Source organism: Danio aesculapii, chromosome 24 (genome assembly GCF_903798145.1).
Source record: "Danio aesculapii chromosome 24, fDanAes4.1, whole genome shotgun sequence".
Classification (NCBI taxonomy): Eukaryota; Metazoa; Chordata; class Actinopteri; order Cypriniformes; family Danionidae; genus Danio; species Danio aesculapii.
In genome coordinates this window covers 11888452-11912911 of record NC_079458.1, presented here as the reverse complement: position 1 = coordinate 11912911, position 24460 = coordinate 11888452, and the positions used below count along the sequence as shown (strand labels likewise).

The window sequence follows — 24460 nt, the reverse complement described above, 5'->3', positions numbered from 1 at the left end:
TTGAGTAAAGTATTTGTGTACTTTTATCTCTGGTCATTTGTATGGGTTTTTATTAATTTCTGTAACTGTGTGAGCATTTTAAGATAGTTTAAGCATTCAGGCACAATAAATTTTACGGTTTGTAACTAATAAAGATTATTTTAATTGGATTATTTAAATGATGAAGACATTAACTATTATTTTAATGTTTTATTTAATTATTCAATTAATTTACCTGGATACTGTTAGAGTCCACAGAAAACCACAAATTATGTCACTTAATCTTTGCCCCATTGTGTTTTTGACAGTAGTTTGTTTATTATATGTATATAATAAATAATAAAATATTTACATTTATATAAAATAATATATAGACCTATACATAATTCACTTCCCTACAAAATCATCCCGATCAATCTAAATGAATGACTTTCCTAATAGAGTTCAGTCATCTGGTGAAATTGTATTCATATTGCAATATAAATCGCAGAAAAACAATGTCGCAATGTCCATTTTTCCAATATCGTGTAGCCCTAGTGTATTCATATATGCATAATAAATATACACAGTACTCATCAAATTATTACCTCACCACAAACCTTTATTTATTATGCGATTAGTTGTGATTAATCGTTTAACAGCACAAATTTTACCCTAATTTTGACACTCAATGTGTTTTTAACTACTTTGAATATCACAAGGGCTTCCTTAAATGAAACATTCAAACTTTTATTGGTATAATTTTCATGGTTTTACTATAGTAAAGTGTAGTACTGTCATTTTTGGTGGGTTGATAACCATTTGCTTAACCTGTATTTGTATTTAAATTTGGTTAAAATACAATTAATACAGTAAAACTATGGATATGAACGACTGTTTTTTTATTTGTTGAATTTGTAGTAAAACCATTATTAATTTTGGCAAACATAATCACATATTAATAGCATGTTTGTCTCAGCACCTATTTGAGCTTTAGAGCTTTAGAAACAAAGACCAGAAGGAGATTACTTGCACTTTCTCATACGCATTTTGTTAATAGGTTTTAATGGCAGCTTCATGAAAAAAAGAGTGACTGAAGCAAGCATGTCTTGTGTAAGGCCAGTTATATTACCCTAATTTTCAGACTCAAGTATTGAACGGCGTAGCGCGGTTGTAATTGCACAGCACTCCAAAAACCAGGTTAGTTCCAAGCATTAGTTTCACATAAGATCTTACCGTTTAAACTGCCAAACTGCATCATTTTACATCTGAATAACACAAATCATAGCATGAAAGATATTTTTAACATGTTCGGAAGACACTGGTGTTTCCTTATGTAAAATATAGAACATTTAATCACCATCCTCATGAAAAATAACCATGGTTTTATAATGGACATTTCACATGGACATTTCTAATTATGTACACACCCACTGTATACATTTGTAATTGTTTATCTATCTGCACACTTCTGATTACTAATAGCAACCTGTACATATATTCATTTATTGTAAATCTGTTCATAGCTAATACAACCTGTATATAATGTTCATAGTACATCCATCTGTAAATATCACCATAGCTTTTCTATAACTGCACTTTATAACTTATACCTGTATCCTGCACTTGCTGCTATTGCCCTGCTGGTTAGACCTAAACTGCATTTCGTTGCCTTGTACTTGTACATGTGTAATGACAATAAAGTTGAATCTAATCTAATCTAATAGTAAAGTGTAGCTATGTGAATGGGTAATGATCAGGATTTGTTTAACCACTGTTTTAATACAAATACCAGTTTAAAGATGATTGATAACCATGGATTACAACATGTTTCTGGTTAATACCCAAGTTTTACCATCAATACCATGGTTAAAGTGCAAATAATGCAGCAAAACCATGATCATAAACTACATTTTTTTTTATTTGGTTTAATCTGTAGTAAAACCATGGTTAATTTTGGCAATAAAACAACCAGCATGTCCCAGAACCTACCGTGAGCTTTAGAAACAGAAGCCAAAAGGAGATCATCTCCGCTTTGCCGAGAAATCTTCAAGCTTGCAATCTGGACTCATGTAAATATGTTGCGTGGATAGGAAGTGAACTTGTGTTTTAAATGTGAGTTATTGGCAGAAATGCCACTGCCAGTTGGTCTGATGTCGGTCACCCCTAGGGCATCTTCCTCACGCTCAACTGTGATTGGCTTCTCATGTTTTTTTTTTTACATTAATCGCTGCAGCTTTGAACGCTGATCAATGAGTGGCTTTGATGGATTTCCTTAAATGACTCCTTTCAGGAAGTGATGTCATGGGGAATGTGACATTTGGGGGTGGAGCTTGTTTTAATCAATACAACAGAGAGAGACCAATTGTTTTAGTCTTTTTTTTTCTTTACAGAAACACTTTATGGATGTTTCCAGCTTGTAAAAATGTAACAATATACAAATTAAGTATCAACAAAACAGTGCATCCATAGTATTCAAGTACTTTATTATTTTTTTATGTAGCAGCCTTATTCCAAAATGGATTAAAATCATTGATTTCCTCAAAATTGTACACACAATACCCCATATTGACAATATGAAAAGAGATTTTTTTAAATTGTTGCAAATTTATTAAAAATAAATTAGTATTAATAATTTAATTAATTTATTAGTACATAAGTATTCACCGCCTTTGCCATGAAGCTCTAAATCAGGGGTGTCCAAACTCGGTCCTGGAGGGCCGGTGTCCTGCAGATTTTAGCTCCAACTTGCCTCAACACAGCTGCAAGGATGTTTCTAGAAAGCCTGGTAAGAGCTTGATTAGCTAGCCCAGGTGTGTCTGATTGGGGTTGGAACTAAACTTTGCAGGACACCGGCCCTCCAGGACCGAGTTTGGACATGCCTGCTCTAAATTGAGCTCAGGTACATTCTGTTTCCACTGATCATTCTTGAGATGATTCAGCAGCTAAATTGGAGTTCACATGTGGTAAATTCAGTTGATTGGACATGATTTGAAAAGGCATACACCTGTCTATATAAGGTCCCAGGGTTGACAGTGCATGTCAAAGCACAAACCAAGCATGAAGACAAAGGAATTGTCTGTAGACCTCAGAGACAGGATTGTCTCGAGGCAGAAGGCTGGGGAAGGTTACAGAAAAATTTCTGCTTCTCTGAAAGTTCCAATGAGCACAGTGGCTTCCATCATCATCCGTAAGCGAAGATGTTTGGAACCACCTTGACTCTTTCTAGAGCTGGCCGGCCATCTAACCTGAATGATCTAACCTGAGCTCCAGCGTCTTCTGTGGAGAGAGGAGAACCTTAAAGGACAACCATCTGTGCAGCAATCCACCAATCAGGCCTTTATGGTAAAGTGGCCAGACGGAAGCCACGCCCCGCCTGGAAATTGCTAAAAGGCATCTGAAGGACTCTCAGATGATAAGAAACAAAATTCTCTGGTCTGATGAGACTAAAATTGAACTCTTTGGAGTGAGTGCCAGACGTTGCATTTGAAGAAAACCAGGCACCGCTCATCACCAGGCTAATACCATCCCTTCAGTGAAGCATGGTGGTGGCAGCATCATGCTGTGGGGATGTTTTTCAGCAGCAGGAACTAGAAGACTAGTCAGGATAGAGGGAAATTTGAATGCAGCAATGTACAGAGACATCCTGAATGAAAACCTGCTTCACAGTGCTCTTGACCTCAGACTGGGGCAACGGTTCATCTTCCAGCAGGACAATGACCCAAAGCACACTGCCAAAATATCAATGGAGTGGCTTCACAACAACTCTGTGAATGTCCTTAAGTGACTCAGCCAAAGCCCAGACCTTAATCTTATTGAACATCTCTGGAGAGATCTAAAAATGGCTGGACACACGTCGCTTCCCACCCAAGAGCTTGAGAGGTAATGCAAAGAAGAATGGGCTAATATTCCCAAAGACAGGTGTGCCAAGCTTGTGGCATCATATTCAAAAAGACCTGAGGCTGTAATTGCTGCCAAAGGTGCATCAACAAAGTATTGAGCAAAGGCTGTGATGTACATGTGAATTTTCCGGTTTTCTATTCTTAATAAATTTGCAACAATTTCATTAAATCTTTTTTTCACGTTGTGATTATGGGGTATTGTGTGTAGAATTTTGAGGAAATCAATGAATTTTATCTATTTTGGAAAAAGAATGTAACATAAAAAATGTGGAAAAAGTGAAGCACTATGAATACTTTCTGGATGCACTGTAAGTTTGATATAAAATACAATAAAATATTAACTTGGATGACTGCAAATGATACTGTGCGTTGGTTTGATGTTGGTAGGGCAAAAGGGCAATTTTCCCTGATGCTCAACTCTGATTGGCTGCTAATGTTTTATTTATCTATTTTTTCACATTAATAGCTGCAGCTTTGAGCGCTGATCAATAAGTTGCTTTGACGGATTTCTTTAAATGACTCCTTTCAGAAAGTGATGTCATGGGGAATGTGACGCTTGTAGTGGAGCTTATATTGATCAATCCAGTTGGTATCTCTCTATTGTATTGATTAATACAATTGGCATCTCTCTATTGTAATAATCAATACAACAGTAAGATACCAATTGTTTTTGTCTTTTTTGTGAGCATAGGCTGCTAAAGAAGAGCAGTTTATATGCTCAAGGTTGCTCTATTCAGAAGGAAATAATAAACTGTGTGGAGCGTCACAGTAACAGGTGCTGCGGGGCCAGAGCGTAGGTGGCCATTCAGACGTATGTGACTGGCATTGAGCTGTTGGCTATGGAGAGATGCTTTTAGGTGATACTAATGTCACTATGCGGCAAGAGAGCACTGCAGATTTTAAAGACTTTAATAGGAAGAGTTTGAAAGAAGTCGATCAGAGCAAAGAAAAAATGATTATTTAAATTATTTTATTTTATTTTAAATAGTTATTTGATTACTACAAAATTATTTGATTTTAATGTGCTTTTAATGATTGTTAGCAAATTTACTACACATATTTATTGTGAAATTGGGTTAAGAAGTGTAAAAGAATATAAAACTAAATATACAAGCATAATCATAACAAGCATTTGATGTCAAATTTGAATATATGTATATTTTTATTCTTTTTATAACTGTGATAGTTTATATGAAGGCACATACAACAAATTTATAGAGATACTAGAGATTTTTTAAATTAATTTTTAAATATTTTCAAATTACATGTAATGTATTTCCTAATAAACTATTTCTTATAGATAGCTAGATTAATAGCTAGATAGATATATATTGAATATTATATAATATAATCCAGGTCTAGCAATATAATTTGTATTAAATAAATTTTTTTTTATAAATAATATTTAGATATTATTTTTTATTATTTTTTAAAATTTATATATCTATATTTATATATTTATACTATATTTATGATATTGTATACCATAACACGTATCTTAGATATATATTCAAGTGTTTAACATATAGAATACAGTTGAAGTCAGAATTATTAGCCCCCCTTTGAATTTTTTTTTCTTTTTTAATTATTTCCCAAATTATATTTAGCAGAGCAAGGAAATTTTCACAGTATGTCTGATAATATTTTTTCTTCTGGAGAAAGTCTAATTTGTCTTATTTCGACTAGAACAAAAGCAGTTTTTAATTTTTGAAAAACTTTTTTAAGGTCAATATTAGTAGCCCCTTTAAGTTATATATTTTTTTCGATAGTCTACAGAACAAACCATCGTTATACAATAACTTGCCTAATTACCCTAACCTACCTAGTTAACCTAATTAACCTAGTTAAACCTTTTAAATGTTACTTTAAGCTGTATTGAAGTGTCTTGAAAAATAGTCAAATATTTTTTACTGTCATCATGGCAAAGATCAAAGAAATCAGTTATTAGAAATGAGTTATTAAAACTATTATGTGTAGAAATGTGTTGAGAAAATCTCTCCGGTAAACAGAAATTGGGGAAAAAATAAACAGGGGGGTAATAATTATGGTGGTTTAATAATTCTGACTTCAACTGTATATCTAAATTTAAGTTTTATAAAAAGCTATTATGAATATTATAAATGATGAACACATACAGGCTTCACACAAAACACTACCCTTATTTTTTCTGACATATTACTAGCAGTTCACAGTGCAGCCCTTTGCTCTTCTCTGCATTAATGGGAGGATAAAATGGAGCAGGACATATTTCTCATCTGTAATCAGTTTCAAAGAGGATCCATCCATGTCTCACATTTACCCCCAGCACACACACATACACACACATGCACGCCTCCGCTCTCCCACGCGGACACTTCAATTCACTCTAAAACACACACACACATACACTGATGTAGTCTGACAACATCTCAGATCTGCTATTCCACATTTTCTGAAGCGCTTGAGGTTTGTACAAGAAGCCTGGGATTAATTAAACTTTCACAGCCTCTCTTCCACAGTTTGATCCACAGCGGCAGCAACATCTTCACACTTCACGTTCAAATTAGACATGACAGGCAAGACTGCAAGCCCCAAAATAGGAGTTTTATTGAAATCACTGACACTTTTAGATCTGTGTGCTTTGAAGAAGCACCTTTGAATGTTGCCTGCTCATAAAAACGTGACGATATACAAATCAAGTATCAACAAAAGTACACATTTCTCACATGTATGATACACCAAAGTTGATATAAAATACAATAAATGACTGCAAATGGAAACCTCATGCGACACTCTCACAGAATTTAGCTCAAAATCAAGCACAAATCCAATAAGTTTAGCATCTGTTTGTCACAGCATCACAATATTACATTCTACAGCACCACCGAAAAGAAAAGATCATAACAGCAATCCGGCACAAACTGCAGTAGCATCACACCTAAGCAAGTTCATTCACCCCGTATTGATTTTGCTGAAGTAAATATGTGACTATTGATAAAGTTCTCCGTGTCCTACCTTGCGATACGAGCAGAGCGAGGGCAGTGAACGTGCTCAGAGATTCTGTCTTGGCTGAGGCTCTGCTGCTCTGTAACCACAGAGACTGTGACTTACACTGAATGTGCAGAAACAGCCAATAGCTGAGCAGCTTTCTGCCGATCCGAAACACACACACACATGCAGTCTCACAAAGAATTTCTTAAGAGCCCGCTGTCAATCAAAAATATGCTCAAGGTTTCATGTAATGGGTTTCTCATCTTTAGAGATTCTGACGTAGTTTGGTTTATTACAGTCTTCGCAAAAAAATAAAGAAAAAAAGATAAAAAAATCAGACTGCACTGACTCAAGGCAAAGTTTAAGATCAAGTTTGATGCAAAAAAAAATCTTGTCTGCATAAAATGTATATATATATATATATATATATATATATATATATATATATATATATATATATTAATTTGCCTATATATACTCTGTTTTGTTTACTTATTTGCTTAAATTTTTGCTTAAATATTTGCTTAAATTTAAGCACAAAATTCTTAAAACTATACAAAACAATTGTTAAAGCTGCGAGCAGCGATGAAAGGGACCTCACATCCAGGCTCATCGCAGCCTGGTGGCCTTTGGATGACAGAGAACAGTGGACAAGAATAATTTAAGCTGATAAACAGTTGAAGTCAGAATTATTAGCCTCCCTGAATTATTCTTCCCCGTTTACTTTTTTCCCCAATTTCTGTTTAATGGTGAGAAGATTTTTTTAAACACATTTCTAAACATAATAGTTTTACTAACTCATTTCTAATAACTGATTTATTTTATCTTTGACATGATGACAGTTTAAAAAAAATTAAAACTGCTTTTATTCTAGCCGAAATAAAACAAATTAGACTTTCTTCAGAAGAAAAACTATAATCAGACATACTATAAAGTTTCCTTGCTCTGATAAACATCATTTCGGAAATATAAAAAAAAATCAAACGGGGGCTAATAATTCTGACTTCAACTATATATAAAAAAACTGAGAAAATCACAGATCAGCAGGTGGCGCTATGACTGATTCAATATTGACATGTAGAGGTCTTCAGAAGAGGAATCTCATTGAACCTGTCTATTTTCAGGCAGATCAGACATTGTATGTCTGTTATAAGTAATAAGTAATTCCTCCTTCATGGCGATACACTGAACTTTGTCAGTCCCCCACTGACACGCCCTTTGGTGAAAATTTTATATTAAATTATGGCAGGGGTCAGGAACCTTTTTCATCAAAGAACCATTTCTGATTTTTGGGGCATTTTCTTTTAAAGATCAGTTGGGGTATATACAGTTGAAGTCAGAATTATTAGCCCCTCAGAATTATTAGCCCCCCTGTTTATTTTTTCCCACAATTTCCGTTTACTGGAGAAAAGATTTTTTCAACACATTTCTAAACATAATAGTTTTAACTAGGTTAACTAGGGAGGATAGGGTGAATAGGCAAGTTATTGTATAACGATAGTTTGTTCTGTAGACTATTGAAAAAAATAAGGGGCTAATAATTTTGACCTTAAAATGTTTTTAAATAGATTAAAAACTGCTTATATTCTAGCCAAAATAAAACAAATAAGACTTTCTCCAGAAGAAAAAATATTATATATATTATATAAACATCATTTGGGAAAAATTTTAAAAAGAAAAAAATTCAAAGGGGGGCTAATAATTCTGACTTCCACTGTACATATTCGATTGTATGTATAGGTTGTTTTCACATGATGTCATTGATGACACGCAAAATTCAGATGGAGGGCAGGAAGTGATTCTTCTACATAGGAATCGCTATCAGAACATACTGTAGCATAGTAAACTGATAAACTTTAATAAACACTGTATCGTTAATTTAAACTTTGGTGCATAATGTGATGGTGTATAATTATAATGTGGAAAACTAAAGCCTATTGAATAACTTGTTTATTACTACAGTTGTGTTGTACCACATCAACAATATAATTACTACTATACTACCATTCTGAATTTCATCTGAATTCCACGCGTCACCAGAACCACATGATTGAAACAACCTATAGCCATTGTATGTTAATACACAGCGCCGCACACATGCATTGGTCGAAACACCCTTTCATTGTAAATTGAGTTCTTATTCATTTTGCTGTAAAAAAAAGTACAATAAAAAGGGAATTGTAGTTATTTTTCAATAGAAAACAGATTTCTAGTGACAGGTATAATATTTAAACTGTAAAATATTATTTAAGGGAGACAGCTGGAGAGCTGCATATTTTTGGTCAAAGAGCCACATGTGGCCCGCGAGCCATACGTAGGTTTCCCACCACTGAATTATGGAATATTTAGGGGAATATTGATTGAGTTAGCTGTGTTGTTTTCCTTGATTATGTTATCTAGTGGGTCAACTACTTTTTGAGTAATCAATGTAGTGGTTATTAATTATTTTTAGTATTTCAAATTTAAATTTAAATTAAATTTAAATTCAATTAAACATTTGTTTGTTTGTTTTTTTGTAATTTTGTTATATGTTTTTGTGATTTGCATATTTTATATATGGTTTAATGTGTATTTCACTTCTTAATTCAAAGCAAATGAGAATGTTTTTGTTCTTTTGTTCTGAAATTTAGGGATTTCCATTTTTTTACATCAAAAAGTATATATATTTTACTGTTTTAGTTAACTATGTAGTAACTCAGTCTACATCTCACTCAAAAACCAATTATGTAGATTAATATTTAACTGCCAGAAATGATCTGCCAGAAAATAAAAACATCTTAATATTTAAGGTAAATTATTATCCACTGCCATATCACCCTGCAGCCTAAGACCGGTTACTCACTGAAGCTAAGCAGGGCTGAGCCTGGTCAGTACCTGGATGGGAGACCACATGGGAAAACTAGTTGGAAGTGGTGTTAGTGAGGCCAGCAGAGGGCGCTCAACCTGCAGTCTGTGTGAGTCTTAATGCCCCAGTATAGTGAAGGGGACACTAATGTCAGTGAGTGGTGTCTTTCGGATGAGACATTAAACTGAGGTCCTGTGGTCATTAAAAATCCCATGTAGGGATGTAATCCCGGTGTCCTGGCCAAATTTCCTCCATCGGCCTCCCAATCATCCCCATCCACAGAATTGGCTCTATCACTATCTTTCCAATCCACCAATAGCCGTTGTCCTGTGGCTGCCGTCACATCATCCAAGTGGATGCTGCACACTGGTGGTTGTACGGAGAGTCGCCTCTCATGATTGTGAAGCGCTTTGGGTGTATGGCCATACGCGATAAATGCGCTATATAAATGCACATTACATTACATAATTTTGCTGAATAAAATGTAAAGTGCTAGTTCGAGTTTGCTAGAAAATATAGCAACATTACTAAATAAGTAAATTATGTTGTTCCTCTGTTGTATTTTATTGTATACATAGTGTATACTGGCAAAATACCTCAATATGTTTAATGTAAGTTTAACATCTGTAGTGTTGATTAATTATCGCCAACCTTATTTCACCAAGTAGGACATGTTCCTGGATTAACATCAACGTTGATCCTGGAACAACAGTCCAATCAGCCAATCAGAATTAAGGGATATGTTTACAGTTTATGTTAAGTTTAGGGCTACGGTTAAGTTTATGCACGTCTACTGTACATGATTGTTATCCAACTATTATTCTCCTCTGATTTTGGAAATAATTTACTGTTATGGTTGGGTTTTGGGGTAGGGAATAGGATATGAATTGCATTTTACAGAATCAGCATAGATGTTAATCCAGGATCGCATCGTACATGGGAAAATCATGACGTGCTATTTAATAATAGAGTACAGTCAGTTACAATTAGAGTAAGTTACTTGATAGTAATCTTTTCATGTGCAGAGCGCAGGCTTTAGGAGAGGACAGAACAAAAAAAATCTCTTTTCTGACAATCAAACCAATTAAAATAAAAAAAGAACAGAAATAAATGGCCTAAAACATCTTAAATTACAGAGCAGTCAACTGAACAAAACATAATGTACTGTACAACATGAATTAAATAATAAATGACGTGTGTTTTTGGCACTGCAATTTTTTATGAATAAGTCTCTCAGTCCGTTTCCATCCTTATCAGCAAAAACGAGATGAGCTGAGACCTTGCAATCTTGCTTTGAAGAGGTTACATGTACTTTCCTAGCTGAGACAATTTGACTGGCAGTTCTGTGGAGAAGACAGTAAGAATATTTCAGTTCACCACACCTGGATCTGTTCAGTTCCAAGACAATCAAAATCAATGCATTTCAACCAGTCATTTAAACCAATGGATTTATCCACAGTCGTTAGAGAGAGGATGGTGGGATTGCAATTAGCACATCCACCCTGCTCCGTCGTGCCAAAATGAGCGGATGACAAAACAGAGAAAACAATGAATATGCAGAATGTCGGCAGATTTTAGCATTAATTTTGCACCTTACGTAACGCAAGCCAAGGATTCTTACATAACTCGCTCTTTAGCAGATGTTATGAAAGACCTCTTGATCAGGCACAACGTCTTAAAAGCAACAAGGACAAAGTGCTCAATTATAGTTGATGGACGGGAACGATGCATTACACTGGTGTGAGAAAAAAACACAAGTAGAAAACCACGTTAAATCACATATTAGCTGTTGAAGCAGCTAAACATACAATGAAGGAAAATAAAGCATGAATAATGGCTGCTAAAGGTATTCAAAGCCATTACGCTTATTAGGCATTACACACGATTGCCATGGTAACCATAGTCACCATCACAATACCGTAGATATTTTACTACAATAAATGAATAATGGTTATGTGGCTATGTGTGTGTTTAAAGAAAAGTTCATTTTTTTAATTCAGTGATAAAGCAATTTCTACAATATTTCCTGACTGAAAAACAGTGTTATTCCACCACATATTGCTTTCGTAACTCTTTTAAAGGTAAAACATTTGTATTGTGCTTCCAAATGAATATAAACCTGTATAAAAATCCAAACAGTGGCTGTTTTTTTGTGGTATTTTAACCACACATCATTTTGACAGCATTTTATTTTACATTATAGAAGAAATGTAGTTTTTTTCTTTCTTAAGTTATTTTGAGTTCTTGTTGTATTTTTTTGCTAAACTGAAACTTTAAGCCATTATCAATTTGTATGACAACGTTTAAAATAAAAAATGGTTGTTCCAAAAAAAAAAAAAAAAAAATATATATATATATATATATATATATATATATATATATATATATATATATATATACACTCACAGGCCACTATTTTAGGTACACCTGTCCAACTGCTCGTTAATGCAAATTTCTAATCAGCCAATCACATGGCGGCAATTCAATGCATTTCGGCATGTAGACATGGTCAAGACGATCTGCTGCAGTTCAAACCGAGCATCAGAATGGGGAAGAAAGGGCATTTAAGTGACTTTGAACGTGGCATGGTTGTTGGTGCCAGACTGGCTGGTCTGAGTACATCAGAAATTGCTGATCTACTGGGATCTTCATGTACGACTATTTTTAGGATTTACAGAGAATGGTCAGAAAAAGAGAAAATATCCAGTGAGCGGCAATTCTGTGGGCACAAATGCCTTGTTGATGTCAGAGAAGAATGGCCAGACTCAAATAACCACTCGTTACAACCGAGTTATGCAGAAGAGCATCTCTGAATGCACAAAACGTCCAACCTTGAAGCGGATAGGCTACAGCAGCAGAAGACCACACCGGGTGCCACTCCTGTCCGTTAAGAACAGGAAACTGAGGCTACAATTCGCACAGGCTCACCAAAATTAGACAATGGAAAATTGAAAAAACATTGCCTGATCTGATGAGTCTCGATTTCTGATGCGATATTCGGATGGTAGGCTCAGAATTTGGCGTCAATAACATGAAAGCATGGATCCATCCTGCCTTGTATCAACAGTTTAGGCTAGTGGTGTAATTGTGTGGGGGATATTTTCTTGACACACTTTGGGCCCATTAGTACCAATTGAGCATCGTGTCAACGCCACAGCCTACCTGAGTATTGTTGCTGACCATGTCCGTCTCTTTGTGACCATAGTGTACCCATCTTCTGATGGCTACTTCCAGCAGGATAACGTGCCATGTCATGAAGGGCAAATCATCTCAAACTAGTTTCTTGAACATGACAATGAGTTCACTGTGCTCAAATGGCCTCCACAGTCACCAGAGCTCAATCCAATAAAGCACCTTTGGGATGGGGTGGAACAGGAGATTCGCATCATGGATGTGCAGCTGACAAATCTGCAGCAACTGCGTGGTGCTATCATGTCAATATGGACCAAAATCTCTGAGGAATTATTCCAATACCTTGTTGAATCCACAAAGGATTAAGGCAGTTCTGAAGGCAAAAGGGGATCCAACACAGTACTAGTTAGGTGTACCTAATAAAGTGACAGGTGAGTGTAGATTGTATAACAATACAATTTTTTTTTACATATTTAACAAAATTTGACAGTATATACGTTTCACTTTTAAACCCTAATCATCTAATATTTGAACCCTATAGCAAAAATTGCTCCGAAACTGTCAATGTGCTAAGAAACAAATTACAACAGTGCATCAATGTGGAAGCAGAAATTATTTTATTAATCATAAAAACAAGACAGTTGTTATAAGCCAAGCGTTATGTTTTATTACATGCATGTCATGCATCTACATGTTATGTAATAAATCTGGAGGATCCAAATGGATGCAACACTGAGAGAATGTGAAGATATAAACAACTAGATGGAAGTAAAGCTGCAGAAGTTTACTTGAGGAAACGGGTTTGATTAAGAGCTCCTCTGTTAGACATTTTGATCACACTTTACAATAAGGTTTCATTGGCCAGCCCTGCACCTAATGGTTACAAAAAGGTTTCATTAATGTATTAACTAATTTGAACTAAGAATGAACGAATCATAGTTCAACATTTACTAGTGCATTATTGAAACTGGAAGTTGAGAAGACTTTATTGTCATTAACTAATGCTAGCAAATATGGATAGATATTGTAATAAAGATTTTGTTCATGTTAGTAAATGCATAATCTAATTTTAACTAATGTAAAGTGTTACCAGTATTGTTGTATATTCATTAGTCTGACAGCCAGTGAAGTTTCTTTGACTTCTTAAAGTTACAGTAAGGTTCGCCAGATAGTATCATAAACTGAATTAGAGAATTTTAAACAAATTAATAAATATTTACTGGTAACTCATACTTCATCATAATATGTCATGTTAACTAATATTACAGGTATAATTTATTTAAAAATGTAAATAATATCATCATTTATTGACCCTCTACTTGTTTTAAACCGGTTTGAATAAATAGTTTGGGTCTCTTTATGAACATTCCTTTTTTATACAGATTTTTAAAGGGCTTCATCATCTTAAATGGGACCGGAGTATGAGAGTATGACAGGAAAAAAACATCCAGCCAAGAACCGAACTCGGGTCGCTGTGAGCACCCCAGTGCAACATGTTGATGCACTTACTATAATTAAATTCAATTAAACTCAAGTTTATTTGTATACTGTAGGGCTTTTTTACAATAATTATTGTTTCTCATGGATTGGGAACAACAACATTCCGCTTTTAAATAATAAATCACCTATAGCTTTTGTCATGAGCCACGGCTGTGTTCAAAATGACATCAATGTTTTCAAAGTTCACTGCGAAGAGAACACAATAGTAAACATGAAGATCACTAAAACTGAACTTTAAAAATACTTTGAAAGCAAATTACACCTAAGGGAGATGACTAATGCTTTTCTTTTATATATATATATGATGATTTGATGAGAAACTATGAGCTGTATGAAGTGACGTGAATACAACTGTTGATCCATTTAGGCGGAAATGACAAACTACAAGTCTTACATGTAAATATCAGTTTTATATATTCTAAATGTGAATTTTGTCACTGTTTTGGAGCACTCTAGCTTATAGTTATTTTAAAAACGAACAATACTGATACTAACATTTAAAAAACTTTATTTTAATTTTATGGGACCTTTCAACTGGGGTATCCGATGATTAGAAGTTAACTAAAAACACACAAAAAACCCAAACAATCAAAAAAAAAAAAAAAAAAACACCAAGTACGACAATCAATCTACAGTATTTTGATACTTCTTACAGTGGAAACAGAAATAATTGCATAGCGTACTATACTGAGTTGTACCACTTAGTGAAAGCAAGCCATTAGTGTGAACTAACACTACTGTTTACATATAGAACCTTATTGTAAAGTGTAACTCAAATAAATGTTAGGAAATGAGAAAGGTTAGTATGGAGTTAGAAACCAACGTGCCTTCTCTCCCTTTTAACGGTACCTGTGGCTATCGGGGCTTCGCTTTCATTTCCAAATGTGTGTCTTCCAGAGTTGAAGGATCTGATGGCACCAGGTCTGATCTCAGAGCGATATACTGTAGAGTTGGGTTTGAAGATCTTACTATGGTAGCCCAAAGGGTGATACGAAAGATCTTCAGGATCTTCATCATCATCACTAATAACTACTAGTTCAGCCTGTATTCCTTCATCTTCCTCATCAGATTCAGCATTCTGATAACCCATGAAGATCATGGTAACCGGTTCAGCCGTTTTCTCCTCATGTGGCAGAGAATTTATCCAGTTGACAACACTAGGTTCTTCCTTTGGATTTGGAGGAGAATATCGTCCAAATCCCAATCCTGAGTCTGCAGTTGGAGTTATTCTTAGCTGTTCCTCACAATCTTGTATGGGAGAAGATGCAGGGCTGATCCTGGTTGTGCTTTCGCTGTTAGCATATGGTCCATTTTGAGCTAGTTGGTTGCAGCTCAAATACTGATTGGTTTTAGTGGTTGGAATGTAAAGATTGTCTTGCTTGGTGAAGATTTCTTCCTCACTATGGTTTTTGTTGGACATCTGAAGGCCACAAAGGCTGATGTATGCTCTTTCTGTAGGGCTGGTGGGTCGACTGAACAGGCTTGAAAACACTGGTTCATGGTATTCAACATCTGCAGGGTCTTTCTTCTCAGTGGCTTTCATCAGAAGTTCCTCTACTTCAAGAGGGCTCATCTCATTCAAGCTGTTCCGTGAGTCTCGTCCATCAGATGGCAAAGCGTAGACAGATTTTAGTCCATCCTCATAAACTTTGATGCCTTGTTGTTGGAGATCCAGAGGTGCGATGGTGGTTGTGGAGAGGATATGACTCTCACCAGTGCGGAGATCTTTTTCTACACTGATCTTCATGGTGTATGCTGCTAAAAAAATGTAAAAAAAAAAAAAGAACGGTGTTAAATGAAATAAATATATTATTTTAAATTTAGACCTTGTTAAAAAATACAGTAAAACAGTAATATATTTTGATATATTATTACACTGTATAATAGTAGTTTTAATATATTGTAAAATGTAATGTACTATTATGTAAACTCTCAAGAATAATTTTTGTTTCAGATTAAAATGAAACTAATATAATAATAATAATAATAATAATAATAATAATAATAATAATAACATTTATTAATATATATTTGATAACAGTAACAAAATCAACCAAATTACTAAAACTGATTAATATTAAAATGAAAAAGAACAAAAATATAAACAAACTAATTGAAACAAACTAATTAAATAAAACTAATTAAAAAAACTAATTTAAATGACTAATAAAAACTACAGGGGTCACTTAGTGATCCTAAAATAGCCCTGCTCAATATATATTCATTCATTTTCTTTTCGGCTTAGTCCCTTTATTAACCGCTGTTAAGTCGTTGCCACAGCGGAATGAACCACCAGCTTATCCAGAATATGTTTTACGCAGCTGATGCCCTTCCAGCTGCAACCCATCACTGGGAAACACCCACACACTCTCATTCACACATATACACTACGGACAATTCAGCTTACCCAATTCACCTATAGCGCGGATCTTCGGACTATGGGGGAAACCGGAGCACCCATAGAAAACCCATAGAAAACCCATGCAAACACGGGGAGAACATGCAAACTCCACACAGAAATGCCAGCTGACCCAGCCGAGACTCAAATCAGCAACCTTCTCGCTGTGAGGTGATCGTACTACCCACTGCATCACGTGACGCCCGCTCAATAAATAAATATATATAGTATTTCTTCTTATTATTTTTTTTTTATGAAATTTGCTGTCTTATTTGATCAATTTAATGCAGAGATGCCCAAACTATGGCCCGCGGGCCAAAGGTGGCCCATGGTAACCTTTATATTAGCCCACCATCCCATCTGAGAATGGTTTAGAGATTGTTATTTTAAATTTAAAATAACTTTTATTTGTTTGTTTTATTATTAAGCTACAAAAAAGCTATCTGAAATTAAATGTATAAATTCAAATGGTGTAAATGAATCAGATTTAGTTTAAAATGTATATAAGACACACAGAGGAAAATGCAAAGACCTTGGTGAGCGAATCAAGGCAAAGGTAGCTTCTGCTTGACTAATGTATTCAGCATTGAACTCCAATGTGTTATAAATCTGATTGTTTTTATCACAATAAGTGAAAATTAAAAAAGTTGTACTGCATTAGTTAATGCGATTCAAGGTTATGTTTTCTATTTATTTTTAAATATTATGAAAAAAATTAGGCAATTACCCATGGCAACTTTAATTTTTAATAGTTTGTTGTATTCTATATCTTCGGCCCACGGCTATCAATGATATTTGGTTTTTGGCCCTTCAAATTAAAAAGTTTGGGCACCCCTGATTTAATCCATCCGACTCCAAATCTTGGAATGGTTTTGTAATAGAGTCAAAAGACTTGCATAAAAGAATAATAAAAATGCAAGGACATTATGACTTATTGCATTAATATAAAAAGCACAATATCCTGTTCTTCTAGAGATATATTAAATACTGGGCTCATTTATTTCATTTTTCTGTCATGCCCATAATTACAGACAGAGGTATCATCTTTTTCATTATTTATTTTTCTTTTAAAAACAGCATTCATGCACTCTGAATGGCTATAATTAAAAAAGTGCATAGTCTGATGACATGTTTGCACTTCAAAAACCTGACATGCGAGCATTTCAAGAGCTGTTTATATCAGTAAGTAGTTAGTGGTTTAAACAAAAGCTTTTGCCATACCTTTTTTCTCCTGCTCTTCATCAGATTCATGTTTCCCCGGCGTCACACTTCTCCTCCTGGTTGTAGGAGTGTAACACTTCGGGACGTCAGGTATGGCCGTATAGATGTATTGAACTGGCTCTGTAAAAAGCAACATAAAATGTCACAAAAAGAAGGCTGTACATACAGTTAAAGTAAGAATTATTAGCCCTCCTGAATTATTAGCCCCCCTGTATATTTTTCCCAAAATTTCTCTTTAACAGAAAGATTTTTGTCAACACATTTCTAAACATAATAGTTTTTTTAGAGTTTCCAAAAGAAAATACATAGACAACTTACATAATCTCTCATACAGAAAGAGACTTACAGATCTTGCATATGCTTTCTGTTTTCTTCCCTTTAACAACAACAACTATAAACAGTAAAAGATGGGGAGCTACAAATCCTTTAGAAGACTGCCTTTAAAGAATAAAAGATAAATACTGTATTTAGACACTTATGACTTGTTTTCACTGAGTGGTAAGGTACGATACGGTACCCTTTTAAGGCTGTTTTCACTGTCAAAAGGTACCAAAAAGCTAACCTTACCGTACCACTTTTTCGGTACTCTTTGCATCGGACAACAAAAGGGTACCAAAAGGCAGAGCTAGACACGCAACTGAAAGCTATTGGTTTACAGAGAAACGTCACTTGCGCATACACAAGCAGGAGAACAAAAACAAAGAATCTGCCATTTTTAAATACACAGCTGAGATGTTACATCATAATACTATATGTATATAACAACAAGCCATGGTCGACCCAAACTCAAACAAACCTTTCCGTTGTCTTGATGAACAGCCACAAAACCAAGAAGAACAAAATCTGCCGTGTCCTGATTTTATTTTAAGAGGCCGTCTAAAAGTGCGAGCGGTTACACTTTCTCCAGGGAGTCACAATCGCTCGTGTGTGCATCTATATTTGAAATAACGAACTTCTTGAGCTGATGATATTAACGTGCGCATGATTATTGAAGTGCTTCTGACATCCGATCCTTTCAGAAACGGACAAACGCGAGAGTGACGTGCGAAAAAACAAAGGAGAAGCTGGAAAAAACTAAGGAGCAAATGATTCTTTCAGCAACCTAAACTATGAACAAACTGCCATGTTTAACTATTATGATCACCTTTTGGACTATTATGAACTCGGAATGACAGAATTACTCTCTAACAGAGGTTACATATGCTGGTGAAGATTAAAGATATGAGATGAGAGGTTTACACTGACTGTAGACTATATGTTGCGTGTTGTTTGTAAACCCAAATAAGGACTAAATGTATGTTGTGTGTAGTTTTTCCTCTAAGTGGTAACATATCGGAGACTGCAAGGGTCTGTATGTGTTCATATATGTTCATTTATTTATTTTATATAATTGCAGACATTACAGTAGGCTATTCGTCATTGATCTGCAGTTATAATCAACTCATGTTCATAGAAAAGTTAGTAATGAACATTTATACACAAGTGTTTATGTGTATGAAGCATCTGTTTTGTGAGAAGAGCTTCTCGTATGACATGTGAACGACCCGTACAGCTTTTCTTTGAGCGAGATTTCCTCGAGCCAGAATGACTTGTTACCCTTTAGGCAGTGGAAACGCAAGCCTAATAAAGGTGACCAGTACCGTACCCTACTGTACCACTCAGTGGAAACGGACCATACAATTCTTCTCAGAATGAGGTATATAAAATGTTACAATTCAAGAAAAATCTGGGCATATTGGTGACATATTCTCAATCCATTTACTCCAAATTACAATAATATATTCAGATAGTATATCAAATAGTTTTTCCATGACATCCAGTACAGTATATGTGCACACTGTATCAATCCATTCTTCAACTGTAGGTAAATCTAATTTTAATAATTTTTTGTAATTACTTTTTTACTAGCTGCTAGAAGAATAACAGTTTCTTGTCTTTGTTAATCCATCCTTTTAAATTTATATTACCTAAATATAAAGATTCACAAGTGAAAGCAATTTTCTACTTCAAAAATGGCATCTAAATGTATTTTAATCTCTTTCCAGTATGAGGTTAATTTCTAACAATCCCCCAAAAAACATGATAGTGATTAGCTACTTTTCCTCACACATTCTCCAGCAGCTACTGCCCTTTGCTCTGTGTATTTTCTGTGATGGTGTGATGAACATTTTTCCAGTTAACTCCACATGGCTGAGCTGGTACATTTCCATTGAGTTTTACAAATATTCCCCCAATCCTCATCTGAGATATTCAGATTTCCTTCCATTTTCCATTTATCTCTAACATATAGTGTATTGTCTGGTACAGATTCGAAATGATCTTATCACATGATTCATATCTGAACATAATAGTTTTAATAATTCATTTCTAATAACTGATTTATTTTATCTTTGCTATGATGACAGTAAATAATATTTTACTAGATATTTTTCAAGATACTAGTGTTTAGCTTAAAGTGACATTTAAAGACTCAACTAGGTTGATCAGACAAGTTAGGGTAATTAGACAAGTTATTGTATAATGATGGTTTGTTATGTAGACTCGAAAAATATGTATTGCTTTAAAGGGGCTAATAATATTGACCTTAAAATGGTTAAAAATATTAAAAACTGCTTTTATTATAGCTGAAATAATACAAATAAGAGTTTCTTCAGAAGAAAAAATATTATAGGAAATACTGTGAAAATTTCCTTGCTCTGTTATACATCATTTGGGAAATATTTGAAAAAGAAATTCACAGGAGGGCGAATAATTTAGCATTTAACTGTAAATGGCAAGGCAGAAAAAAATAAATTTCCTTACCTGGGTGCATGTTTGCGTTTACTTCCTGTGGGGTCAATACAGTAGTTTGTGCAGGTATCAAAAACGGGATTTGATGAAAAGATAAGAAGATATAAAGTAAAACCAAGTTTCATACACAGATCAGATGATACACACAGATCCTTGTCTCACAGCATCAAACAATTTTTTATCTTGACGTCAGTTTGGAACCGAGGGCCATCTTCACAGCATGCTGAATTCTAATGATTTCCCTTGTTCCAACTCAAAAGCGGATCCAATTGAAGCTGCTTGCTGTTGTAATAAGCGGTAAAGGAGACTCCAGGCCTGTTAAAGTGATTACACAAGCGCTACCTTTATGATGTCCGCCGGGGTTTTCTCCACCTCCTTCAGTTGTTTCAGAAGAAGCTCTTCTTTCACTGAAATCTCCAGCTCTTGGGTCTCAAGGGCCGCAATCTCCAGCTCTATTCTGCAAAGATTAAGAAAAAAAAACACACTGTTGAAGACGAGACTATTATCCTGTGAAATTTATATTCTTTTAAATAATATTTCCCAAGTGCTGTTTAACTGAAAGATGATTTTATTCAACACAAAAATTTTTAATAATTAATTTCCCCTATATATATATATATATATATATATATATATATATATATATATATATATATATATATATATATATATATATATATATATATACATATACACACACACAGATGAAGTCAGAATTATTAGCTCCCCTGTTTATTTTTTTCTACAAATTCTGTTTAACAGAAAGAAGATTTTTTTAAACACTTGTAAACATAATAGTTTTAATAACTCATAACTAATAACTGATTTATTTTATCTTTGCCATGATGACAGCGAATAATATTTGACTAGATATTTTTTAAGACACTTCTATACAGCTTGGCATTTAAAGGCTTATCTATGTAACTAGGCAGGTTAGGGTAATTAGGCAAGTTATTATATATGATGGTTTGTTCTGTAGACTATTGAAAGAGAATATAGCTTAAAGGAGATAATAATATTTAAAAAATTTAAAACTGCTTTTATTCTAGCCAAAATAAAACAAATAAGACTTTCTCCAGAAGAAAAAATATTATCAGACATACTGTGAAAATTTCCTTGCTCTGTTAAACATCATTTAGGAAATATTTGGAAAATAATTACAATTGTCTAATAATTCTCTTCAACTGTATATACATTATTTATTTACTTTTGTTTGGTGCTTGTTCATAGTTTTATTTAAAAAGTACATTATTTTTTTATTTTTCAGTTTTGGTTTGCCTCTATCATTAGTTTTTATCTTGAAACAGATCTATGATATTGAAGCCTGATGCACATGTTTTTGTTTATGTAATAACAGTCAAAACATTGTTGGATTCTTTTGACTTTCACATGGCTACAATTTCCAGAAATTTAGATATGGACAAGAGACTAATTCTAGTGAAAAATTATTCTCCTAACATGAGAATCAGTGTGAAGTATTCCATTGGCAGCAAATCTGCATATTAAATGATTTCTTGTGTGACAATAGAGACTTAAGTATTGCTTATTCAAAGTGATTTAAAAAAATATATATATTTTACAATAGAAGATCTCATTTTCTTTGCAAATATAACATGCAAAGGAAAGAATAGAAACATCTAGGGGCATAGAGCGTATGTCTATTTTTAATACTAAAAAGAGTATAACTGTTTGACTGTTATTGTACCTCATCCTTCTATATACTCTATTTAGTTATTTAGTTTGTATTTTGTGCCAGAAAAAACACAATTCACAGTTAATCCACAGTCTATTAAAAATGTATTTGTCTAAAGGATTGCTATTCATACTGACCTTTTTCAGTAACTCAATAAAATAGCACCTCCTTGTGTAATTTTTGGGTATTGTTCAATCCTTAAAATTCCTTTTGATCATTTCGAAAAATTAGGTTTTAATTTCCAAATTGAGGAATGAGTATCCTTACATGAGAAAATGAACTACACAACCAACCATTATTTAAATCCTGAAGGCTGAAAACAAATAAGCTTTTTGTTGATGTATGGTTGGTTAGAATAGGACAATGTTTGGTCAATATACAATTATTTAAACATCTAGAACCTAGGGGTTAAAAAAACACTATTAAAGGTCCTTAAATTAAGTAGCAGCTTAAGTAATTAAGTTGTTAAGTAAAAGCAAGTTTTAATTATACTTTTTTTACAATGTACAAAATATCTTAATAGAAGATGATTTCTGCTGAATATTCTAAGGATTTTTGGCATTACAAAATCATTCATTTTGACCCATTGTACTTTTGGTTATTTCCAATGCAACAAAATGCATCTTGAATTCTGTGTTAAATTAAAATTTTCAATGTTTATTTTGCTAGCACACATTTTTATTCTTTTAAGGTGAACAATTAATCAAGTTAATCCACTGAAACAAAAACTTGTCTAGTAAGTCTGACCATTTGCTTTTGTGTTTGGAGTGGAGTGTTTTGGTCCTTCTCTGATGATTGATGATCTGATGAGTTTGACGGCTTCAGCCACAATATTCCTAACCACACCCCTCTTACCATGAGTTTGCTATGAGGGAATGATGTGCAAAAAGAAAGCCCTGCCCATTACTCAATATTCAGTTTCAGTTGGAAGTACATCAGTGCATGAATAAAAGTCTCAGTAACTTTCAATTCGTTTTTCAATCCAAAGCACTACTTTGCTATTGTTTTTCAATGTAAACATGCGTTTGACAGACGTGCATGCCCGCGATACCCTTGTGTCTCGCATCATTTGACTTACCTTGCACATGAGCGCCACATTTTTTATTCACCTTGTGAAGTTAAAAGGACTTTTAAATGGCTATTACACTCATCAGTGTGAGTTCCAAAGCATCGGACCAATCAGAAGAACTCTGAGGCAGGGCAAACATTGAAAGTTTCTGTTTACTAGCGTTGAGTGTCCAAATACCCTCATGCTCTATGCCACACTTTTTTTACAAACCATTCCTAAGTGCTGTGTTTCACATTTTTAGATGTAAAGATCCATTCTGTGTGACTGGTTTTGTGATCCAGGGCCACTTTTTAGTAGGGCTGGGTGATATTTAAAAAAAAATTATCACAATATCATGTTTCATATCATTTGATATTGATAATTATTGAATATTTTTAGCAATACATTTAGGAATATTAGGATTTTTTTTATTTAACCACTTTATTTTAATTTACCAGCATCACTAAGGTAAATAGTTTTAACAGTCAAAAACAAAAATATTTCAACAAAATATCTCATCTCTTTATTATAAAATAAACAGTGTTACATTAGATTCTTAAACTTGATAAATAAAATGTTACAAAGTATGTGCAATGGCAAAGTAAAAATACTGAACAATTAAAGCAAACTTTAAGGTTAGGGTTAGGGTTAAGCAAACTTTAAGGTGTGAATAATAATACAGTAAACCTCAAACTCTGTAAGCACAATAAATTATGATAATCAAATCTGAGCTTTCAAGTAAAGGAACCAACCATCATTACTCAAATACATACTTCAACATTACAAATTGTGAAGTTGAATGACTACATTACCACTATGCTAAATAAAAATCTTCCAGATGGAGAGCTAGTGGCTGGGATGCACAAGAAAAGAAACCACAAAGCCACTCTGGCAACATCCTTACATCCTTTACCATTTTCTATGGCATCTCTTGTAACTATGCGACCATCAACCATTTTTTCAGAGGTTGACAAATGGACAACCATTGCTGCAGCTCAGATGC

At 34.1% G+C, this 24460-nt stretch overlaps 2 protein-coding genes across 4 annotated transcripts in view; both read right to left on the bottom strand.

Annotated features, from left to right (window-relative positions):
* The window catches only part of palmdb (palmdelphin b), a 54189-nt gene that overhangs the window by 8046 nt on the left and 21683 nt on the right, over positions 1 to 24460 (bottom strand). The window contains exon 5 of one of the 2 annotated variants that reach the window (XM_056450206.1): positions 21059 to 21173. In XM_056450206.1, coding sequence (XP_056306181.1) covers positions 21059 to 21173 — 115 coding nt within the window. Of the gene's footprint in view, positions 1 to 6854; positions 7230 to 21058; positions 21174 to 24460 lie in introns of those variants that run through there. The other variant, XM_056450207.1, reaches the window with a different exon arrangement.
* LOC130218141 (palmdelphin-like) lies at positions 7303 to 21034 on the bottom strand. Of its 2 annotated transcripts, XM_056450209.1 has the most exons (4): positions 20729 to 21034; positions 17927 to 18046; positions 15157 to 16065; positions 7303 to 11018 (listed from the first exon to the last, which is right to left on the bottom strand). In XM_056450209.1, exons 1-4 carry the CDS (start codon positions 20736 to 20738, stop codon positions 10978 to 10980), a joined length of 1080 nt encoding a protein of 359 aa, XP_056306184.1. In that variant the 5' UTR covers positions 20739 to 21034; the 3' UTR covers positions 7303 to 10977. The 2 variants fall into 2 exon arrangements, with proteins under 2 accessions (XP_056306184.1, XP_056306183.1); XM_056450208.1 differs by lacking the exon at positions 20729 to 21034 and having other exon boundaries at positions 17927 to 20719.

Coding starts and splice junctions, on each gene's coding strand:
- LOC130218141 (XM_056450208.1), bottom strand. CDS start 18,062: ATGTTGCTTTTTACAGAGCCAGTTCAATACATCTATACGGCCATACCT. Junction 16,066..17,926: donor TGAAGAGCAGGAGAAAAAAG/GTATGGCAAAAG, acceptor ACATTTTTTTAG/CAGCATACACCATGAAGATC. Junction 11,019..15,156: donor CGAAGCCCCGATAGCCACAG/GTACCGTTAAAA, acceptor TCTTCTCCACAG/AACTGCCAGTCAAATTGTCT.